Source organism: Nannobrachium achirus, assembly GCF_963921795.1.
Source record: "Nannobrachium achirus genome assembly, chromosome: 9".
NCBI lineage: Eukaryota > Metazoa > Chordata > Actinopteri > Myctophiformes > Myctophidae > Nannobrachium > Nannobrachium achirus.
In genome coordinates, this window is record NC_137818.1 from 45,240,623 (window position 1) to 45,264,153 (window position 23,531).

The 23,531-nt window shown below is 43.3% G+C and overlaps 1 protein-coding gene across 1 annotated transcript in view; it reads left to right on the forward strand.

Annotated features, from left to right (window-relative positions):
* mib2 (MIB E3 ubiquitin protein ligase 2) overlaps positions 1-18,063 on the forward strand; it is a 63,888-nt gene extending 45,825 nt beyond the window's left edge. Inside the window, 7 exon segments of the mRNA XM_080734319.1 lie at positions 6,197-6,323; positions 7,517-7,673; positions 7,676-7,917; positions 10,875-11,056; positions 11,557-11,750; positions 13,430-13,495; positions 14,669-18,063. Coding sequence (XP_080590445.1) covers positions 6,197-6,323; positions 7,517-7,673; positions 7,676-7,917; positions 10,875-11,056; positions 11,557-11,750; positions 13,430-13,495; positions 14,669-14,910 — 1,210 coding nt within the window. The 3' untranslated portion in view covers positions 14,911-18,063.
* Positions 18,064-23,531: the final 5,468 nt, after the last annotated feature.

Below are 23,531 nucleotides of genomic sequence, written 5' to 3' on the forward strand. Positions count from 1 at the left end.
AGATGGCCTTCCTAATCTTCTATTGAAGAATTTAGACCCTGGTGTCAGGTAGGACACAAGTAGCCCTGGCCGAAGCTCCTATACCCAATATCTCCCCTGGCCAAGGGCGGATTCACCAATTTAACGTTGCATTATTATGCATGACTTCTCCTTGATTTCTCCCTTTGCGTAACAATAATGTAATATTTTTCCTCTTAGTGACCTCTGTTTAATTCTGGTCGCAAGTTTCCCCCCTTGGAGTCATACGTCTGTCCCCTTTGTTCCTCTTGGGGTCATATGTGTGTGTGTGACTGTCCTGGGGCTCCTGCTGCAGTGTAAACAGCCCTGCTCCAGCAGGCTCCCAGCCAGGGATCTGGCTGCGCTGCACGCACCCCAGTGAGGCCTCCGCTCACACTATACCATGCACACAACACAGCACAGCCCCAACCCCACACACACACACACACACATAGTATACACATCCAGATGTCAGCCCAGTTTACTTGGAACATTGGCACATACAGTATACACACTAGGGACGGGACGATATGCGATATCATCGTTTATCGTGATAAAAAACACTCAAGATAATCGTATCGCGGAGATTTTATTTATCGTGATGTCGTCCTCATCAATTCAGCTTATATTTGCCGAGCTGCATATCCAATACCACTTAAACCCTCTATATTTGGTAAAAGGTACTTAAAATATACTTACTTGATACAGTATTTTTTTCACTCTATCAAATGTCTTTGCCAAAAAATAGCACAAAAAAGTCCATATGACGTCCTGGTAATGAGTAATGACGTCAAGATCATCCCCATAAGGGCTGTGATCTGGCCCCAATCGAGACGTCACTGATTGGTCCAGGTCCTGACCGTGCTTGCTGGGTAGTTATTTTTTATTTTTTTGCCTTCGTGTGACTTAAGATTAGAAGTTTCCGTAAGCATGCTGAATAATTTATTCACTCCCCTGGCGGGAAAGGTAATTAGCAGCATGCCTGACATAACTTCAAGCCTCCACATAGAGCATGAGCGCATCGTGCCACCGCATGAAACGCATCGCTGCAACATCTGTACGCAATTTGATTATTCATGAACACACGGAAGAGGAGTCGACGATTAGGCAAATTCCCGCTGAGATGTCGAGGGAACTTGAAGGCGGCAAATGGTGCGTGAGCGACTGACGGGGCTGAAATCCAATCTGGGTAGAAGTACAAGGATGAGGAGGGGTGTTTGGGTTGGTGGGGGCCTGGGGGGGGGGGAGGAGGCTGAGTGGCTGCCGTGATTAAGGAGAGTAGAAAGCATGTCTGACACCTCGCTATCCACCACGCCACCCACCGCGCATGAAAACATGCAAGCATGCACGCACAAACACGTGCGCACACGTACATGCATGCACACACCGTTTCGCAAGTCAGCTAGCTGCACTGCAGGTATCAATGACCTCCAAGATCGTCCTGACAACATCCACAGCTGCATAAGGGGAACCTGAGTGTACACGAGCACACACACGTATATTGACGTATATCAGTAGTAGCGTGTGCAAATGTGGGTCCATTTGGTTACATTTGCACACACCCAGAGTTGCAGTGCAGATGGACACATTTGACTCTGAGTATTTGTATGGTGGGCGCACTCACCAGCCCATGACCCAGTACTGCATCTGAAATGTAATGGGTAACGCTCCACTAATGAGCCTGCGTGAACTCATAAATAACATTGCATTAAAACCTCTTCTCTCTCTCTCTCCTTGACGCGTAAATAATTGCACTGTTCCACTTCCCTCAACTGCGAAGCTTGGCACGATGTATTCATGTAAACACTTGTACCGGTAGCTAGTTAGATGGATGAAGTCGGGATTGTTTCATGTCTTAATCGATTCATAAATCACGCTCGCAAAGAAATTGCATCCGAGACTAATTTCTTTAGTAGTTCTGTTATTGTTTTCTCTTCTCAGACTCCACTTTTCTGACCGCGCCCGCTTATGGCTTATCCGACTGTCTGACTTCTGTTTTGATATAGTGGTGCAATAGAACGGAAACTAAAAACCGTCACCAGCTCCACAAACAACATCAATTTTTGTAATGAATAGCAAGGTCCAGCGTCCAGTTAAAGACTGTTAGTGCAGCCAACAGCGGCAGAGAGCTTGGGCAATGTCACACACTGTGACACGCGACTGCCCAGGCCATCATTAAGGGCTGTCCTCTTCAATTTCACTCGCCATAAAGCAGGCCCGGTCACAGGGCAGTGGACGGCTCAACTCTAAAATCGCTGCAGCATCAGAACAAAAGGCTCTTTGCTTTGCTTGTGTCCGATCCTCCAGTTCAACCTCATGTGTGGTGTTGATTTCGTCGACTTGTTTGGGTAGGAAACCTGGTTGACAGCTATAGTAGTGCCTAAAGCCTGTAAGTGTAATATCTCCCCAGGCCAAGCAGGGATTGTCTGTCGGCCGGGTGGTTGAAATGATCTCTCATGCCGTGGACCGGGGTTCGAGTCCCGGGTAGGACATAAAAGTTTGAAATCAGAAAGATGACATAATACTGTACAGAAGTAAAATCCTCAGTGTTAACTGAGTGCACAAATGGTTACATTTGTAAGCTTTGATATTTGCCTGATGAAGACCTAACGATGGAAACATTGCATTAATAAAATGGTACGTTTTTGCTTTTGGAGCTTGATAAAAACAGTGTGCGGATGTTTTATCTTCTCCTACATTTGTAAGTTCTCTGAGTTTCAAATGGACACATTAACAGATGATTTTACTGTAGGATGAATTACATGTTTAAACTTTATGGACAGTATAAAGCATCCTATTTTATGATGTGCATACACCAATGATTTGCAGCGTCCCTGCACCACGTTAAAGCCCCACCGCGTCACGCGTGGAAAACGTAGCTTTTACGGCGTGGAGCACGATGTTTACAACTTCCCGGTAAAAGGGTAACCATTACAGTGGCCTCGCTTGCATGGATTACGATGATTTACGGGTCTACAGAGGGCTTGAGAAAACCGTACCGTGTGACACTGTGAGCATAGAGCGTAGGAGGAGGAGGAGGAGGAGGAGGAGGAGGAGCGAAACATGAAAGCAAGCGACAATCCCGTAATGCAGGTTTGGTCGGCATCTGGAGGTCAAGCGGTAGTATTTAGAGTGTCTGGGTAAAAGCTTTAGGCTTTCTAATGGTAATCCCCGGCTGCCATGCTGGGGGCTCAGGGTTTGCGGGGCCTCTGCGTCCTTATGCCGGCTTCTTCCCCCGTTCAACAACAGCTGGGGTACGGTCGGTCAGATGCCTTTTAAGCTGCTGTACAACGTGCGACACAGGCACACAGTACAGCTCTGTATGTCACACACAGTGGTGTAAAGTAACTAAGGACATTTACTTAAAGCTTCACTGACACGCCCCAAAATTATCATAGTATTATACAGTAGGTCACGTGGTCTATCTGAAAACACGGAAAACACCATAACTGTATGGAAAACACTCGGAATCAAAACATCCCATCGCCCGCAGCGCAGCCCCCTCCACTCTCTAATGCGGCCGGGTCGGGGAGCTCATTGAATCCATAGGAGGAGATGCGGTCGGGGAGGAGGAGGAGAAGAGAACCGCTGTTAAAAGGGGTTCTCCTCGGTCAGAAACAGTCTGTCTTTGCTCTCCCCGTTTTCTGTGTGTGTGTGTGTGTGTGTGTGTGTGTGTGTGTGTGTGTGTGTGTGTGTGTGTGTGTGTGTGTGTGTGTGTGTGTGTGTGTGTGTGTGTGTGTGTGTGTGTGTGTGTGTGTGTGTGTGTGTGTGTGTGTGTGTGTGTGTGTGTGTGTGTGTGTGTGTGTGTGTGTGTGTGTGTGTGTGTGCCCCCCCCCCCCGTGAAAACATTGTCTCCGCCATTTCAACAATAAAACATAAATAAGCATATTCACATGAACAATGGGGAAGTAACAACCAGTAACCACCGGAAATATTATTTTTATATGCACAGTTTTATATATACATTTGTGTCTTTAGCTTTAGTGCTAGCCCATAGCCCTGTGGGAGCAGAAAAGTTGCTTTCTGAGGGCTGCGATAGCGACCCTGCGGGCGATGGGAAGGGAATGTACATTGTAAAGACATACAGTAAGTAACAGTCAATTAATTTATTTGATTGGCTTATCGCGCATTCCCACAATGACATCAAAAAAATATTAACTTGTTTTTAAGATGATTTCGACAGTAAGATGAGGCGACAGTAACCCTTAAGGTGACATAGTCCCTTTAAGTAGTGTACTTAAGTACAGTTTTGACTCTTTTGTACTTTACTTGACTATTTACAATTTACAATGCTTCTACTTCTACTCCACTACATCTCATATCCAAATATTGTACTTTACTTGACTATTTACAATTTCCAATGCTTCTACTTCTACTCCACTACATCTCATATCCAAATATTGTACTTTTACTCCACTACATTTATTTGAAAACTTTAGTTACTAGTGGCTTTGCAGATATACATTATAATATTATAAAACATACATAATCCACTTTAGCCATGTTTTATACATAGGCTGTTTGAAAATAGCCAATCTACAAGCGATGCGACGCGTTGTGAGCTTGTAGATCTGCTATTTTCAAACATTTTGTACTTTTACTTTTGGTACTTTAAGTACATTTTGATGCCAATACTTTCTTACTTTTACTCGAGTACCTTCTGAATTCCGGACTTTTACTTGTAACAGAGTATTTCTAGATTGCGGTGTTGATACTTTTACATTAGTAAAACATTTGAGTACTTTTTCCACCACTGGTCACAAACGGGATTGATGATTTCCCACACTGTGTGTGTGTGTGTGTGTGTGTGTGTGTGTGTGTGTGTGTGTGTGTGTGTGTGTGTGTGTGTGTGTGTGTGTGTGTGTGTGTGTGTGTGTGTGTGTGTGTGTGTGTGTGTGTGTGTGTGTGTGTGTGTGTGTGTGTGTGTGTGTGTGTGTGTGTGTGTGTGTGTGTGTGTGTGTTCTGAGAACTGAAGGGATTTGTTTCTATACTGGAGCCTGCTCATTGGATGCTACATGTTGGGAAGTGACAAACTAAGCTCCCTAAAGCTTCTAACCGCCCACTTGGTTCTGTTTCCTGTGTTCAGGGTTGCAATTAACCAGCTGGACATTTTATGAACGTTTTCAGAGAGTAAACATGACTGTCTAATAATAATAATAAACATATGAATGTTTTGGTGGTGGTAAAGCTACAACCTATTATTTTAATGACTACATGGAATCAATCTGTACTGTATGATAGAGTATGTGAATTTATCTAGGGTCCCTAGGCTTTAATGTAGCCTGACAGTACATTGCGCGTTCGAGTCCCGTTCTCGACGACCTTTGCTGCTTGTCTCTCCCCATCTCTGTCTCCCTGTTTCCTGTCCATCTCCACTATACACTTTAAATGAAGGCAGGAAAGCCCCCAAAAATATATTTTAACTACAGGGTTCCCGTGCACGGTCATGAAATTCCTGGAAATATTTTGAAAATTAGAAAAATATTTTTCCAGTACTGGAAAAGTTTTGGAATGTATCAAGGGTCCTGGAAAGTCCTAGAAAAAATAACTATGCATTGTTTTTGGTTATTGATTTTGTAATAACCTCTGACATGACAAATTAAACATTGGCCAAATTGTCAAATATTAGAGGCAGAAATTGTGAAAATAGCTGATCTACATGCTCATAACGCCTCATGTGCTATTTTCACAATAGAAACGTGTTCCTCAAATTCCTCAACACTTAGTGCTTGTCAGGGTGCCGGGTCCCCAGTTAAATTATTATTATTTCGGGGGTCACAGCCTGAGAAGGTTGAGAACCACTGGCATACACTACCTGTCTATGGGCTTTGCGCATAGGAGTAAGCGACTTGTTATTGAGCTGAATTATTGTTATATAGTCCTGGAAATTGGGTTAAATATTCTGGAAAAGTTTTGGAAATTAATTGGTAAAAATGTGTGGGAACCCTGTAACTAGCTGCAGTTCGTATTCTTTCACTGAGAAATGTAGTGTAGACCCTAGTATCAGGTAAGACACCTACTGGTTGACAATGTTGATAAAGTGCTGCCATCTTTGTTGTAGTTTGGCCATTGTTTTGGCCATTGTTGCAATTAACTTAACTTTAACATAAAGACATAAAACTTGGGTATTGTAGCTTTAAAATAAGAGTTGCATAAAAATGTAACTGTGTGTCTGGCTGTTTGTTTTCCTCGAACGCAGGGCCACAGAAAAGATCCTGGCCCGGGCGCGACAGCTGGTAGACGTTAAGAAGGACGATGGCTTCTCTGCGCTGCACCTGGCCGCCCTCAACAACCACCGAGACGTCACCCAGATCCTCATTAAGGAGGTGAGCCCAGGACACTGTCCATCACAACCACGCCGTGTTTATGTTGTCAGATTAACTCTTTCATTGCCCTGTCCCTGGGAGGGAGGGAGGGAGGGAGGGAGTGGGGGAGCACGGCCCACTGCTGATTTTGTAAGTTCTCTGAGTTTCAAATGGATACATTAACAGATGAATTTACTGTAGGATGAATTACATGTTTGAACTTTATGGACAGTATAAAGGATCCTATTTTATGATGTGCATACACGAATGATTTGCAGCGTCCCTGCACCATGTTCCACGTCACGCGTGGAAACGTAGCTTTTACGGCGTGGAACACGATGTTTACTCTGCCTTGGGGCATTTTTTTTTTATTGATAGATTTTTAATAATAACTAGTTTGATCAACCTTTGCAGCCACTGATAACGGTGTCACTCCCCATCCTCTCCTCCTCCTCTCTAAAAGTGTCACACCACAACTATAGCAAAGACAACGGTGAACAATATAGTTATAGTCATCATGAGTACAGTTTAGTGCTGTGTATGTGAATGGCCTTTAATTATCTATTCCAGTGGTTCTCAAAGTGGATTCCAGGGACTCTGTGGGTTCCTTTAAGGGGAGTCTAAATTGACCCATACAAGACTGTACAGTTTACAGTTTACAGTTTAGGCATTTAGCAGACGCTTTTAATCCAAAGCGACTTACAATAAGCAGATAATACATCACTATAATAAACAAGATAATATGTCAGTACATCAGCAACAATATAACAAATGCATATGAATATCAATCTAAAAAACAATATAGTCAATACAATATAATACAATATAATAAAATCAATCTAAAACAATATAATCAGTAAAGAGAAAAAGGTTCTAATAAACCTAAAAAACAAATGCTAACTAGCTTCATGTATGGTCATTGAGTGTTTCAGTAGTGCTATGGGTTTAGATGGAGTCTGAAAGGTGAGTCTTCAGTCCACGGCGAAAGCTAGCGAGTGAGCCCGTTGTTCTAAGTGTTTATTCCGCAGCTTGGGGGCCAGGAGGAAAAACTGTCTCGGACGAGTGGATTTTTGTCCTGGGGTTTTTAGTAACTCTGACAGTGTACAATTTGGTTCCGTTTGTACACTGTCAGAGTTAAGGGAAGGACTTCTGAAATATGAAAGTTTGAGAAACACTGATCTATCCTACCCCCCCCCCCCCCCCCCCCATCCCAGGGCCGCTGCGACATGAACATCCGCAACAACCGCAACCAGACGCCGCTGCAGCTGGCGGTGACGCAGGGCCACGGCGAGCTGGTGACGCTGCTGGTGGACGAGGGCGCCGACGTCAACACGGAGGACGAGGACGGCGACACGGCCATGCACGTGGCGCTGGCCCGCAGCTGGCCAACGCCACGTTGGGCCCCGTCGCCGCCCCCGCCGCCGGCCCTGGAACCAGCACCACCACCATCCCCAACCCCCCCACTACCAGCACCTCCACAACCACCACCACCCCCAACACCACCACCACCTCAACTACTGCTACTACTACTACTACTACTACCACCACCACCACGGAGGAGAGTGGCGAGGGATCTTCATCCTCCTCATCCTCATCTTCCTCGCTCTACTGCAGGGTAAGGACTTAACCCCTGTCTATACTTTGACCGAGTTCGGACATTTGCACGTCGGAAAACACAACTCACCGAACCGAACAAGTATAGACAGGCCTTTAGAGTTCTCAAATTTTGCCTGAATTCTGCCAGCGTGTCCTCGCTCAGTTTTGGTACACTCTCGCTGTTAAATGAACACTTGAGGATTTGACAATGTATATTGGGTTCCCAGAGATTAAAAGATGGTATCAAACCAGAGTCCATGGCCTAATGCAGTGGTTCTCAAAGTGGATTCCAAGGACTCTGAAGGTTTTTTTAGGGGATCTAAATGGACTCAGACAGTGTACAACTGTAACCCGTTTGGGTTCATTTGGTTACATTTGTACACTGTCAGAGTTAAGGGGGGATCTAGAAATTTGAAAGTTTGAGAAACACTGGCCTAATGCATATCAATCTGGGGGATCCTTGAATTTAAAAAGGTTTAGAATCATTGAAATAAACTCTACTGGATCCCTGAATCTACGCTATAAACACCTCAGTGCTTATTTAAGTCGATCAGAATCAGAATCATATTTGTTGTCACATAACAGGTTTACAAGTGTACAACGAGTGTCCATTTGGTTCCATTTGTACACTCTCGAGTTAACAGACGCACAAGGGTCCATTTGGACCGCTGGTGGTCCCCAGACTCCAAGTTGAACACCAGCGGAGTACACAACCCGAGTCGGGGGGACACAAAAGAGGGAGTAAATAAAGGTGTGCAGGAGAAAGGAACTCTCTTTACCGTGGGTGAGGTGAGAGGACAGGTCACGGGGAGGAGGAGAGCAGAGTGAACAAATAAGCGATACTAGATTAGGATCAGCGAAGGAGAAAGGAGTTTGCTTTGTTGTGTCAACAATGGTCTGACAGCAGAAGGAAGGGGGCGGGGGATGGTTAATGGTTCAGCGGGGCAGGTGCACTGATGAGGACGGTGGGTGAGTTCAAAGAGGAGGAAAAAGGACACATTTTGACTGCTTTGAAGGCAAGTCTTTTATTTTTCTTTATTGAATATTTGTCACGCTTTGTGTGCGTGAGGGAGGGGGGTGCCTTCTTGTGTTTTCACTTAAAGCTGCAATATGTAACTTTCCTATTCACCCCGACAGTTTTACCACTGAGCTACTAGAGACAGAAACTGAATTTTGACCTTCGTGTCAAACCCAAAATAGGATTGTGTCAAAGGTTGTGTCCAACCCAGACACAGGTTCCAAATGTCTCAGTAGAACAGCAGGGAGACCAAATATAGACACGCCGATTGTACAAGTTATATTGGTTTAACATACTCTACCATACAGACAAAACACGAGACAAAATAAGACAAAAGATTGTTCATTACATAATACAGCTATAAATCGTCCAAATAATGTCCTTCACGCGTGGCATGGTTAGCATTCCTCCAGTCACAAACTAACGAGGGCGATTGTTCACGGCAACAGCCATTACTCAAGTGCTCACGAGCCGTTGTAGGATAGCTGAAGGACACATTGTAGAAAGATCCTCTCCATAATAATAGCACAAACACCCGCTGAAGGATAAGTCAAATTGCACAGTATCGCCTCATCTCAGTCTAACGTTCCTACTGTACACTGTTAAAGTCCTCAGTGTTTAACTCAGTGAACCAAAATGGACCCCCTAAGATAAATGAATGCTGGGTATTATACAGCGTCCTAACATGTCTTCATGGGTCTTCAGTGACGATCAAAGACTAGATTGCTGGTTCTCAGTGTCGGGTTCAGGGTACCACCAGCGACAGATATAATGGCACTGCTGAAAGGTGTCCTTTCTCATCAGAGTCTGACCCCAAACACTGCAGCACCCCTCATCCACGCCTGGGAACCTGCCAAGGCTGACACACACACACGCGCACACACACGCACACACACACACACATGCACACACACACACACACGCACACCTTAACGGTACCTGCGTTTGGCCAGGCTGAGTGCTGAGGGCTGTTTTCACCGCAGTCAGCAGATAGGATATCGGGGGAGTTCTCTTGCACTGATTGGATCTGTGTCTGTCCATTGACCTGAGCTGGACAGCAGCACTGGCTTTACTTCAATTACCCACATCCCTCTGTTGTGTTGACCCCAGACCTTGCCCTTGATTTTGACTTTATTTATTTTCCCCCAAGTAGTCTTATAGTACAATTAATGACCATATATGATCAGTTCTGTTTATGAATAATCAATTATCATCAATTATTGTACATTTCTATTCACAGTTAGGCTATATATTTGTAGTATGTTTACTTCTTTGTAATCAAGCTTACCTGAAAAACATATTCAATGGCTAAACATAATTGTGCAGTTATTACGATGCCAGGGAATCTATTCTTCTAGACTTTTCCAATCAGACCTCAAAAATCGAACAAACACTTTGGAAAATGGTCAACAGTATAATATCAAGCATACAGTGAGTCGTAGTCAATGCAAGACTATCTCTTCCATAATCTTCAAATCTAGTCTGTAATATAGGTCCTGTAAAAGTTGAGAACTGGAAGCTGTCATCTGTTCTTTGGACTATCTGCTCAGCTATTCGATCAATCACAATGTGTTCTCAATTAATCTTCTTACATTTAAATACGTGCTAAACCGCTAGCTAGACACGGTAGGCATTGAATAATTTGGTTACCACTAGTAGGAGTTGTTTACACGATTTTCAGAGCTTCCAAAGTACAGAGTGTTAGGCAGAAGCAGTTGCGAATCGTGGGAGCCAACACGTCGTCGTCTTGAGAGACTATCAATGGACTGAACGTGCTTGAGCGCAGGTACGGCTCTGTAAGTGGGGATCAGTGGATCAGTGGTAATTATTATTGTCAGGTAAACAATGGGACTCGTCAGTCAGTAATCCTGTTTGGTGCTCCTGCGCGTTGGTCCTGACACATCAACGTCATCACTGCTGTCCTCTTGTCCCCTCCCCGCTTCCATCTCCTGCCACAGCTCAATGGCACAGGTCTTCTGGGCAACGCGGAGCTGAGCGTAGGGGCCGCCATCGCCTGCTTTCTGGCACAAGAAGGCGCCGACGTCAACTACGCCAATCACAAGGGCAAGAGTCCTCTGGACCTGGTGGCCGACAACACCACCGTGCTGCAGCTCATCAAGAGCTTCTCTGAGAAGCACAGGTACCCCACGGCAAACAGCAGTGTCTTTCATTTCCTGTCTACACATACATCAATGAATGTATTTATTTCTGTTTTTACCCTTCAGGACAGGGACCCCTTTTGGGGGTTCTTGTTGCCTTTTTTGAATAGATATTTTACGTTTTTTCAGAGAACTTAGGTCATGAATGGATAATTGATTAAATCAATTAGTTTGATTAAGTGTTGCACCCCTATACTCGATCCCATGCTAGCAGCATTTTGTCACGTAGAGCAGTGGTTCTCAAAGTGGATTATGGGTTCCTTTAAGGGGTTCGAAATTGACCCTTACAAGTCCCTTACACGTTTGTAACTCTGACAGCATACAAATGGAACCAAATGGAGTCCAGGGTCCAGTTGTTTCCATTTGTATACTGTCACAGTTAAGGGGAGACCTTGACATTTAAAAGTTTGAGAACCACTGACGCTGAGGACCATTTGTGGTATTTTGCCACATGTTAACAGTGTTTTGTGGTGTGCTACAGGTTGCAGCGGCTGCAGGCCATCACGTGCGGCCAGGGCCTGAGCAGTGCCGCCCTCCGGCGTGTCCACACCACGCCCAACACCATGACCAACCTGGCTCTGCCCATGCCGCCAGGCCCCAGCGAGTGCCTCATCTGCTCGGAGCTGGCCCTGCTCGTCCTCTTCTGCCCCTGTCAGCACAGCGTAGCCTGCGAAGGTACATATGCACAGAGAAGGGCCACTGAAGGGAGCGCAGTGATGTGTAGCTGTGCACTGGCAATATGGTCTACAATAGTGGTTTTCTATGTGGGGGTCCTTAAGCAGTGGTGGAAAAGGTACTCAAATGTTTTACTTAAATAAAAGACCTATCAATACTGCAGTGTAGGGATCCTCTGTTACAATTAAAAGTCTACAATTCAAAATAAACTTGAGTGAAAGTACAATGCAGAATGTCCCATTTCAAGTTTTCAAAGGTATAAAATCTTTTGAAAATAGCAGATCTACATGCCCACAATGCGTTGCGATGCGACGCATTGTGGTTTTATTGATCCGCTATTTTCAAATGGCCCAAATGTATAAGTAGTCATCACATTTGCCTCTGAGATGTACAGTAGTGGAATAAAAGTAAAAATATTGGAAATCTCTCACTCACTCACTCATCCCATGGCCTAGGGGGCTGTAGGGGTGTCATGGTGGATGCTTGGGCAGTCAGGGATCTCCAGCGCTCTCGATCTTCTGCTGTTCGTAGCAGGGTTTGGAAGCTGCAGCCAGTCCATTCCTTGATGTTGTCCATCCAGGACTTTCTCTGCCTGCCTCTTCTTCGCTTTCCCTCTACTGTCCCTTGTAAGATGGTGTTTGATAGGGACGTATGTCTTGTGACATGGCCGTACCAGGCCAGTTTGCAACGTTTTACTGTTGAGAGTAGATGCTCCTGTTCTCCAGCATGAGTGGTGACGAGTTGTCTAACATAGTCGTTTGTCCGGTGTTCTTTGTATGAAATATGGAGCATCCTTCGAAAGCACTTGCTTTCGAAGGACTGTATCCTGCGCTCGTGTGTCCGCTGTGAGTGTCCAGCTCTCACAACCATAGAGTAAGGTTGAGAGTACTAGTGATTTGTATAGTCTGACCTTCACCGGGAAGCTGATGGTGTTGCTTCTCCATATTCCGGCAAGTCTTGTCATGGCTGATGTTGCTATGCCGATTCTTGCTTTTATTTCCTTTGTGGAGCTTCCATCCTCACTCACAAAAGACCCGAGGTATTTGAAGTCCTTTGTATTAAATATTGGAAATACTTAAGTACAAATGCCTCAAAATTGTACTTGAGTTACAGTACTTAGTTACCCCTCCTCCACTGCCTTAAGGGAGTTCCCAGATAAATTACAGATATTCATGATAGTTCATCTTCACCATATTAACATGTAGCCCACAAGTACTACTAGAATCATGAATAGAATCACAAGAATGTCAATTCTGATTAGAGTTTCACTGTTATCTATACCTACAGTACCTGGACAGTTAAGGACATGCACCTTATTAAAATGTTCTTAGATTGGGGTCCCACAGATAAAATGATTTATCAAGTGGGGGTCCATGGCCTAATGCATATCGTTCCTGTTTGGCAGAAACCTCCATATTTTATACTTTTAATGTTTTTTCGTTAATGAATGGCCTAATTCGTCATACTACAGCGTCACACAAAAGCAGCAAAAATAGCAGATCTACAAGCTTGTAGATTTTGTATTTTTTAATTTGAATCCTATTATCATTTTTTGGACATATGTGATTTCCACCCGTCATCAATGATATACAATTGTGGGTATATCAGAGAGAGAGTGATGTTGTATTTAACTGGTGCAGTGCACGCTGACCGACTGCTGTTCCTTGTCATCCTAACAGAGTGTGCCCATCGAATGAAGAAATGCATTAAATGCCAGGTCACCATCACTAAGAAGATCAGACAAGGTACCTGACATTAATGGTTGCTCTGTGATACAACCCAAAATGGGTTCATAACCAATTTCCTGTCCAGGCAAAAAATAGGATCCTGTCTTGAATGTATCAAGTGCCAAAGATGAAAATGCATAAAGGTCTTGTCTTGGTGTTTTTTATTTATTTTAGCTTTTGAATAGTACTAAAGGAATTGTCCGCCAATCACAATTTATAGTCTGCACTGCAGTACACGCAGTACAAAGTGAATTAGTGCTGCTATTTATTTGACGATTCTAAATTAACTTTTATGGGGTCATTAACAACGTCAAAGACCAAGCCAGAAATATTGGTGTAATTATGGTTCAGACTCTTTTAATAATATTCACGTCAAGTTGATAACAAAGCCTGTTTAGCAAGAGTTAGAGGGTTCGTGCCCAAACAAGTCTTAGAAAGACTTCTCCATCCTTTTATCTCCAGAAAGTTAGACTGCCGTAATGGTCCTTTCTCAGGTCAAAGCTGTCAGACAGTTGCAGCTCATTTAAGTTGTAGCCGCTAGACTTTACTTCCCAGTAGAACTAAGAAGCTCATTACACCAATTCTCACATCTCTGCAGTGGCTTCCAGTGACTCATAGAATTCCTATTAAAATATTGCTGATCATCGTTAAATCGCTCAACGGTTTAATGCCAAAATACATCTCTGGCTTGCTTTTACATTATGTACCCCTGAGAAGTCTGCTTGTCCAGGAGTGGTTCTGTTCCCAGAGTTACAGGAAAACATGGTGAGGCAGTGTTGTGTGCCACACATAGTTAGAACAAACTTCCAGAGGATCTGATCTTTGAGCAAACTGACTACTTTTAAATCCAGGCTAAAGACATTAATGTTCTCCACTGTCTTTTATTTAATATTTCAGCCTACTCTTGTTTCTTTTTGATGCATAATGGTGAATTCTACGGTATGTCTTTTTTTAAATACTGGTGCAGTGGTGTGTTGTTGGCAAAAAGGGCACCCAAAAATAAGCAGTTTTTAGAGGTTAGTACCTATACCGAAGGACATAGATTCGTACGTGCCTTCCTGTGCCTTACCATATGACGTCACAGCAGTGCGCTGTCGCTGCGGGGCTGAAATCCTGCGTCGCTCCGTGTTTTTAAACAAAGGTCAGCCGTTGACCTCCCTCGTCTTTCTCTGTGTCCCTCCCTCCCCGCAGACCAGACGGAGGTGGACTGCAGCCCCGGCACGGAGAACTCGGAGCAGCACAACCTGCTGGAGCAGCTGCAGTCGCGCTACCGCCAGATGGAGGAGCGCATCACCTGCCCCATCTGCATCGACAACCAGATCAAGCTGGTGTTCCAGTGCGGCCACGCCTCCTGCATCGACTGCAGCGCCGCGCTCAAGACGTGCCCCATCTGCCGGCAGACCATCCGCGAACGCATCCAGCTGTTTGTGTGACCTACTACCCCCCCCCCCCCCCCCCCCCAATAGGTTATATGCACAGTAACCATGTTTGAGAGAAGTTGGGTATCTTCTCACTTCCTTCACAGGTGTTACCAATGATACTAATGAAGGCTCTGTTCCATTTCATGTGGCACAGTGGTTCTCAAACCTTTTATTTCAAAGACTCTCATAACTCTGAGAGCGTACAAATGGAACCAAATGGTAAACGGGTCCATTTGGTTCCAATTGTACACTCTCAGAGTTACACCCCTTTTAAGGGGTCATTTGGAACCCCCAACTGGACCACACTTTGAGACCCACTGGTGTAACAGTGTTGCCAGTGAGCCAACATGAACAACATCAGCACCCTGACTCTGTTTGACCAGAATGGAACAGAGCCTTAATTGGTATTATTGGTAACACCTTTGAAGGAAGTGAGAAGAGAACCAACATCTTTCCAAAATGGCTGCTGTGCATATAGCCTATTTCCCCCGTCTCGAACCTCATCACCTGCCACACCCGCCCCACCCCGACCCCACGCCCCCCAGAACATCCCTGCTAGCGGAGGCTTGAGGTTGAGGACGATGCCGTGTTCCATTTCCACCCCAGTTCCTGCAACTGATTCCACCAACTGTTCGTTCGAGGATTTAGTCGTTTTCGAGCAGCGCAGGGCGGAGCACACGCGCAGCCGCGTCTTTCTCATCGTCCCTTTCTGCGTGCGAGGGAGACGGAGCGACCCCTAACCCCCTCCCCTCGGTGTGAAGTGTTGGACATTGTGGTCGTGAAGGTTGACCGTGATGTCACCCTCACAAACTCTAAATCGGTGCACAAGGAGGAAGTCTGTGATGGAAGCGTACAAAACAAAGGGGATGTGTCCCTCCCCGACCCACCTCTTATAAATCTCCCCTTATCTTTGCTGCTTTAAGTGGATGTCTGTTACCCATCCTTTCTACCTGTCTGCCCCCCCCCCACCCCATCCCACCCGTTTACAAGCCCACAAAGAACTCAGTCCAACGACTCCCCGAGTCTCCCCCCATGATTCCTGTGAAGTATGTTTGCTCTCTCATTTGTATCAATCTCTTTGTAATCAGTGTTAGTCTATGGAGAGGGTGATGGTATAGCTAAAGGCTCTCTATATAGTCCCCAACCACTCGCCTGTATGCAAGGGGAAATACACACTATATATGCATGAGTATATGCATATTGTAAAGCTGAAAATGACTGTTGTTGTGGGTGTTTTTTTGGTTACATTTGTGGTTTTTAATGTACAAGTAATTAGTACAGGTTTTATTTATGTGTGAAAGGTCTTATTGCATAGTAATGTCCTTTTTTTTTTTTTTTTTTTGCTTAGCAAAACTCTTTGTTTCTACTGAAATTCACCCCAAGCCTACATCCTCTACTCAGGGTATCGAATCATTGAAAGCACTTGTGATATCCGCAAAAGGTTTTAAGAGTGCCCCTTGTCGGTGATTTTAGAAGTTTATCTGAACATGTTTTGGTGTATGTTCACCAAAGAGGAAGGACATTTATGGCAGGTCATATTATCATGCATAATTAACAACCCACAAACGTTAACTTAATGGCCGAAGAAAACTCGATTCAATTTCAACTCCAAATTTCTCTTGTGAAATGAATGTTTCTTGAGCGGACCATGGGTCCCCACAACAAAACAGAAGACCCCCCTTTCCCTCATAACAAAAAAGAATAACTAAAATCATGCGGTACCTTCACCCACAAGCATTCGCTGGTATTGTTTTTAATTGGTTCGGAATGAGGACACCGCCATGGCACCTCTGAGGACTGTCTTCTAATTTGTGTCGTGTTGTGTTAGTTAGTTACACAACAATCCATGGGCCATCATCCAGTTGAAAGGAAGAGACTTGCATTCTTTTATTTATCAAACACATGTATTGTACAACATTGAATTAGAAGGGCAAAAACAATTGCTGCTCCAGATTCATAGTTTACCTGTCCACCATCCTCGTTGGGTCTTTTGAGAAGATACCCCCTACCCCCTTGTCTGCGGTTCTGGCTGCAGACAAGGATTGTACACCAACATTCTGGATTGTACATCAACTTCATCCTTTGTAAATGTGTTTGTTTTCTTGAAGGGCTTATGCATATAAGAAAAAAAATAATGTATCTATTTTAATCTTTATTTAATTTTTTCTATGATAAAAAAAAAGAAACATTTCAGAGACAGGTTTTCTTTTCTTTTTGGTTGTTTTCTTTCGTAGATCCCACATTTTGGGAGAGCCAATGTTAAAGATGTACATTTGAATGTCAGAAGAAGAAAACAATGTATCCTGTCTCACTCTGCCTTTTTATGTGGAAAAGTTGTAAAGACATTTTAATTATCGAGAGCGAGACGAAGAGACAGAGAGGATCTTACCACAAGGTTTACTTTGAGGAAAGTACCATACACCTGTGCCAAATCGCATGAGGATGTGCACGCGAATGCACGCCCTAGTTACTCTAGACGCACTACACCGAAACCCCACCGAGCCTATGTGGGGTTTAAGGTATCTGAACAATGTCAGTTACACTAACAGAACTCAAATCTAGTAAGCGTTGGAAGATATCGGTTATGTTCGGTTTAGTCGCATAAAGATTAGTGTTACAGTTTATCTATGCGTTCAGTTGCTGGTCTTAGAAGAGGATGAGCTTGGACAACAGTGTAATGAAGCTGTTCTTTGTCCCGAAGCTGTGATGCTCTGAATCTCCTAGTTGTGTCCTGAATGACAGCTGATATCAAAGTCTGTCCCAAAACACCTTATCTATCCCTTACGGTTTGGATCTTGTTTGTTCTTTTGTGTGACAATATCAATCGAATTTCTTACAGACATGTAAAAGATTGTCATTTGATGTTCTAAAGTTAGGTCAAGCAAGTGGTGAGTGCAAAGGCAATAATTTTTCAAATAAGTTATTTTTATTTTTTATTTTTTTGGGTGGGGGGAATGATTTTCCCAAGGCGGTTCAGTTGCTATGAGGAAACCCTGTAGAAGAGAAATACTAGTAAAGCAACAAATTGACAAATGTTACTATTGGTGTGTGTACAGTTACAGCTCTCGGAGTTATGAAGTTGGCCTTACTGTCCATTCCTCCTCTGTTGATGTTTTTTCAGTTGTATTCTGTACAAAAATATTTTGCAATAAATATTGAACCGTTTTCTAAGGACCTGGTGTTGTGTCACTATGAGTCACTTTAAGCATTTATTTTACAGTGACTTATTTCATCTAGCCTCCTTTATTGGCCTTCACAAAGCTGATTTATTTTTTTAAGCAGTCTGAGTCTGACCGTCTGTCATACCATGTTTTTTTTATTTTTGTCACAATTTGACATTACAAGGTCAAGGACAGATCCTAAATTGGGCCCATCTGCAGTTTCATTTCATTGTAAGAATACAGTACAAGGTATAGAATAAGCATTAGCCTCATTTGGAGTTGGTGTTGTGGCTTCAGTAAAAGGCATGCTGTACGCCTGTGCTCTTCTCAGTCCTAATTGTCTTAGGGTCCCTGATGACTCGGCATAATGACTCAGCGCTTTACCAGTGACGTCCTTCTGAGAAGGTGATGACAGCTTTGTACATTGGGACACGCACAGGGACGACACTACACGGTCAGTAAGAACAGAACCCCAGAACTGCATTTTCTGCAACATTTGCAGTGGGGAGTGGGGACCCCTCAATCATATTTGCACTGGGGACCCCCCAACCTGACAAGCACTTGGAATTGTTGGATTTGAGGCATTACATTTAGTTTGACTCGGTTCCACAGATAAGTATTGTAAAAGTCAACGGTCCTGCGTACCACCTTTACACTTAATGCAGGAGAAAACGAGTGCTTCCAAACTCCAATCACCTGCACAGAATTTATTGACAGAAAGTATCTCATAACATGCCTACAGTGGATAGAAAGAGGTTGCCTAACTGCTGCAATGTTGGTGAGTTTAACATGGTTTAATACAATCAGTTTGGTTGTGTGGGCTGTCAAGGGTTGGTATTGCAACTCTAGATTCCAGATGTTAAAAAGAAAAGGGTTCATCATTCAATTTGTAATCGATATTAGAATACATTTTCAAACGTTAACATGTTTTCAGACAAGTCTTAAAGTTATTTGTTTGATATAATTTAAAAAGGGGATGTAATTCCTTTTATTTGGGTTTTACCCCTATCTAACAACCTATTGCTGTCTTTCCCATGATGTTCCCATGTGACAGACTTGATTAGTAGGACATTGTCAATTCATCATGCAAGTCCAATTCTGAATACTGTATCTTCTATCTGTTAGTGTGTCAATCATGGGACTGTCTCTGTGTTCAGCTCAACATGTCCATTCGGGACAAGATAAAACTGTTGTAAACAAATACCCCCCTGTCCATGGAGCTGCTTTTGTTTTGGGTTGTTTTTGACTCAAGCTCCAAACAAAATAGTCACTACAGTTAGAGCTCGCCTAATTCTTAAATAGGTCCAAGTCAACTGCAATTTGACTTTTGAATGACTTGAAGGATATTATGAGAAGTTCAATATGTGATACCGTGGCACAACATAATTAAATAATATGATGTCAGTACAAACATTCTATAATAGTATTTAAGTCATCAGAAAATGATTAAAATGTCTTAATATTTGAAGGACAAACTCAATGTGTTTTCCTCCAATTCTGTACTTTTCCCTCACAGGCACAGCTGGGGAGCAAAGTGTGAGACCAAGGCATGAGACCAAGGCATGAGGTGTGTATACATGGTATGATAGCGCCCCCTAATGGTGATCAAAGCAATGACCATTTATCAGTTAGTTGTGCAACTTTCTTTGGCAGGATCCAATCTCATCATCATTCCATTCACAGAACTGTAAACAGTGATTTAAGATTATGCTTAAAGCCCAAATAATAATTCTATACAGTATATACAATTCTATGCAATCATATTAAATGCTGGTTTAAGTACAAAGAATGCATTTGCATTCCAATGTGTATAATGAACAGTGTGTCATTCTGTCAGGGAGTGTTGTGTGCTGTACATTTTCATCTTTTGACCTGTCAACTCTCCCTTCAAGTTTTCCCTAAAACAAAACAGTGGTTCTCAAAGTTTTTTGTGTCAAGGGACCCCCAAATTGATATATATTTGGCTGCAGACCACCATCTGAAAAGGTTTTGTGCCAGGGACATTAATAACCAATAGGCCTACCCCAAATAAAACATCTGGTTGATGATGTGATGGGACTGGTGTAATCGGCAGAAATGGATAGGCTTCACAAATCACAATCTGATGTTTGAGGGTTTAAGCTGTTCTTTTGTGTGATGGTCATATGTTAACTGCAAGAGGCTGGATGTAATTAGGATTGACTAAGAACATGCAGGCTCAGAAATCCTATTTGGTCGTTTGTTTCTTCTGCTGTGGCATTAAGTAAATATGTTGTTAAACACAGCAGTAATGATTCAGTGATATTTAGATTATGCTGTAAACTTGCTAATTATTGTAGACCTGTAGGCTATATATAGTAACATGATGGAAGGGAAACCGTTATAAAAGCTGGAAAAAGTTAAACAATAATCATAATACATTGTGCTTGCTTGCCCACCTATACTTAATTTCTCTTACAGGGTAGCTGTAAGAGAAATTAAGTATACTTAAAGCTATACTGTGTAAGTTGCTCAACTGGTGGTCTGTAGCAGTATAGCAAACCGCGGTCGCGTTTGCTTTTTTCGTCCGTTTTTCGCTCGCAGACCGGGCCGTCAGACCACCGCGTCCGCCTCGCCTCGCCGAGACGCTTTCAATGAGGTCTCCCGTGTCCTTCTACGTGCAGCGGTTGGAGAGTTACATGCTAGACTCCTCCAGTGTAAACACTGCAGTGTACTTCCTGAAGGCGTGTTTCCTAAACCCACCAGAGAGCCCGGCAGTGTATGTTCTGCGCTGTGATTGGCCGGCAGTGTATAACCCTCGCTGTGATTGGCCGGTAGTGTGATGACGCAATTTTTCCGCGAAAACCGGTCCCGGGCAGGGATCATAGAAAACATATAAAGAGAAGGCTTTAGAAGCTGAAAATAACGGAGTGGGGGTTCTAAAACTTTAGCGATTTAACAGCTAGGACCATTTTAAGATTTGTTTTATAAAAAAAGTTACATGGTACAACTTTAACTTGGTCCCCTTTTAAAGATTCTATTAATCATCATTATTTTTAATATCCAAAGCATTCTTTCATTAGTTTACCATTTTGGTTTTGTATTGATGCAATTTGTGTGTCTGAATTTTTAACTTAAAACCTTCCGCTTTAATATTAACCCATGACTTATTTCTTGAGCCACACTGGCATACAAGAAAGAAGTGAGTAGGAAACAATTTAGATAGTGTAAATGTTCAACCAAAAACTTTGTTTACAAAACTCTAAACACAACCCTTGTGCTACAGATGTATGGAAACCATCAGTGACAATCATGACCTGGTGGGATTTAGATGCAGAATATTTCTGGTGGGTTCAAACCACAAACCTTCTGTTTACCAAGCATTGGCATTTCTGCTACACCACAGAATCATGGAAAACACAGGCAACTAGCCAGCCTATACATAGTTATGAAAACGTTGATTGGTCTGTTGTTGTAGTAGCCTACAGCGGAAATTACTTTTCATCGTCGCCAAAATCTTGCTGGGGTGACGGAAAAAGACATCTGAAAGCTTTCATTTTCAATAAAAATAAACCATATGCTAATTGAATTGAGCACGTTTTGTCCATTCTCATTCAGGCATGCTCTTTTCTCCTCTTTTAATTAACTGCATACATTAGTCAGAAATATAACAGCTCATGGTAACACATTAAGGCTAAAATGATGAGACAAAAAAAGTCCTGGGGACTTGTACCATGTTGTTCTGCTGGTGTGCTGTCCATTTAGAGCAGGCTCAGGGGCCACTAAGCAAAATACCAAAAGTCCAAAATTACGGTCCTATTTTAGACTGACCATGATTTAACACACAACATGACTAGTCTAAAAAAGAGAACATACTGTATCAGAAGTATAGGTAAGAGGCTAATACTCAGCTAAAATTAAGCCATATCACACTTTCTTGGGCTGGTACAAACAACATAACTGTGCTACCTAAAATAATGTGTATTGGAAACAAACATAACTTGTTCCTATACTTGTATTCCAGGTTCTCTGGATATAAAATAAGATTCCAAATCTAGAAACAGGCTTCATTCACAAAATGAACACGCCAATGTGAACAGATCCTATACTCAAAATTAGTTTTTTTTCCCCCCCTCAGGGGTCGTCTCTAGTCATAGGTATCGTTTGAGTCTCTACATGGCTCAACTTTTCCTAGTTTTAGAGGTTCATTATCTCCTGTGAATTCAAATAATTGAGGAGGCATAACACGTTCGTTTTAATCTTCCTGATGGAACAGGATTGACTTCTGCCGTAGTAGAATGGGAAGTTTCCCTCAGGATAGCTGCCGTGAGACAGCTCAGTTTTATCTGGTAAAGCGAATGATTAGAGACCTTGGGGCCGAAACGATCTCAACCCATTCTCAAATCATGGACCCTTCTCAAACTTTAAATGGGTAATTTAGTAGGTAGTTATGAGAATGTGAAAGACCAGTTTGAAGCCTTTCAAGTGGAGGAGCTGACTGACAACTCTGAGAAAACGGTAACTGTCAGGATGTTTAATGAAACTGTGAAGGGTGGTGACATAAAAAAATGGCTGGCCAGATATTGCTGTTAAGGCGTAACCTACCAAGCATTAGGATGCTGATGGTATTTGGGATTGCAGCTGGAGGGTCAAGGTAAAACTACCAGACCCCCGGGCTATCAAGGCCTGAAGCAGATCCCACCTGTGATAATGCTGGGGGGAAAAGGAGGCTACATCACCAACTAACCCAAGGTCAACCCAAGCTCTGCCACAAGTGAGTGTGGCCAATGGCCATGGCACCTCTCTGGGTGGTTAGCCTGTTACTACCCAGACCTCTCCCCGAACAGCAGGGCCCGGATCACTCGGATGTCACACGCATACCTGGGTCATAGATAAGATACATCAGATCAGATCAATTCCATTGGGATAGATCACACATGGTTTTATGAAACTGAAATGACACCTACCTGCCTAGATATATTTCCGTTCACCCCCACCGACCCAAAAAAGTATGTCACAAAATCAAGGTGAAACACCTGGAAAAAAGTGAGTCCCATCATGACGAAACACCCGGAAAAAAGTGAGTTCCATCAAGGCGAAAGACCCAGAGAAAAGTGAGTCCCATCAAGGTGAAACACCCGGAGAAAAGTGAGTCCCATCAAGGTGAAACACCCGGAGAAAAGTGAGTCCCATCAAGGTGAAACACCCGGAGAAAAGTGAGTCCCATCAAGGTGAAACACCCGGAGAAAAGTGAGTCCCAAAATCCCCAAAAAAGTGAGTCCCAAAATCAAGGCGAAACACCCAAAGAAAAGTGAGTCCCAAGATAACAAAAAATTTCCAAAAAAGTGTGTCCCAAAATCAAGTCAGAACACCTGGAAAAAGGTGAGACCCATCAAGATGAAACACCCGGAGAAAAGTGAGTCCCAAAATCCCGCAAAAAGTGAGTCCCAAATCAAGGCGAAACACCTGGAAAAAGGTGAGTCCCATCAAGACGAAACACCCAGAGAAAAAGTG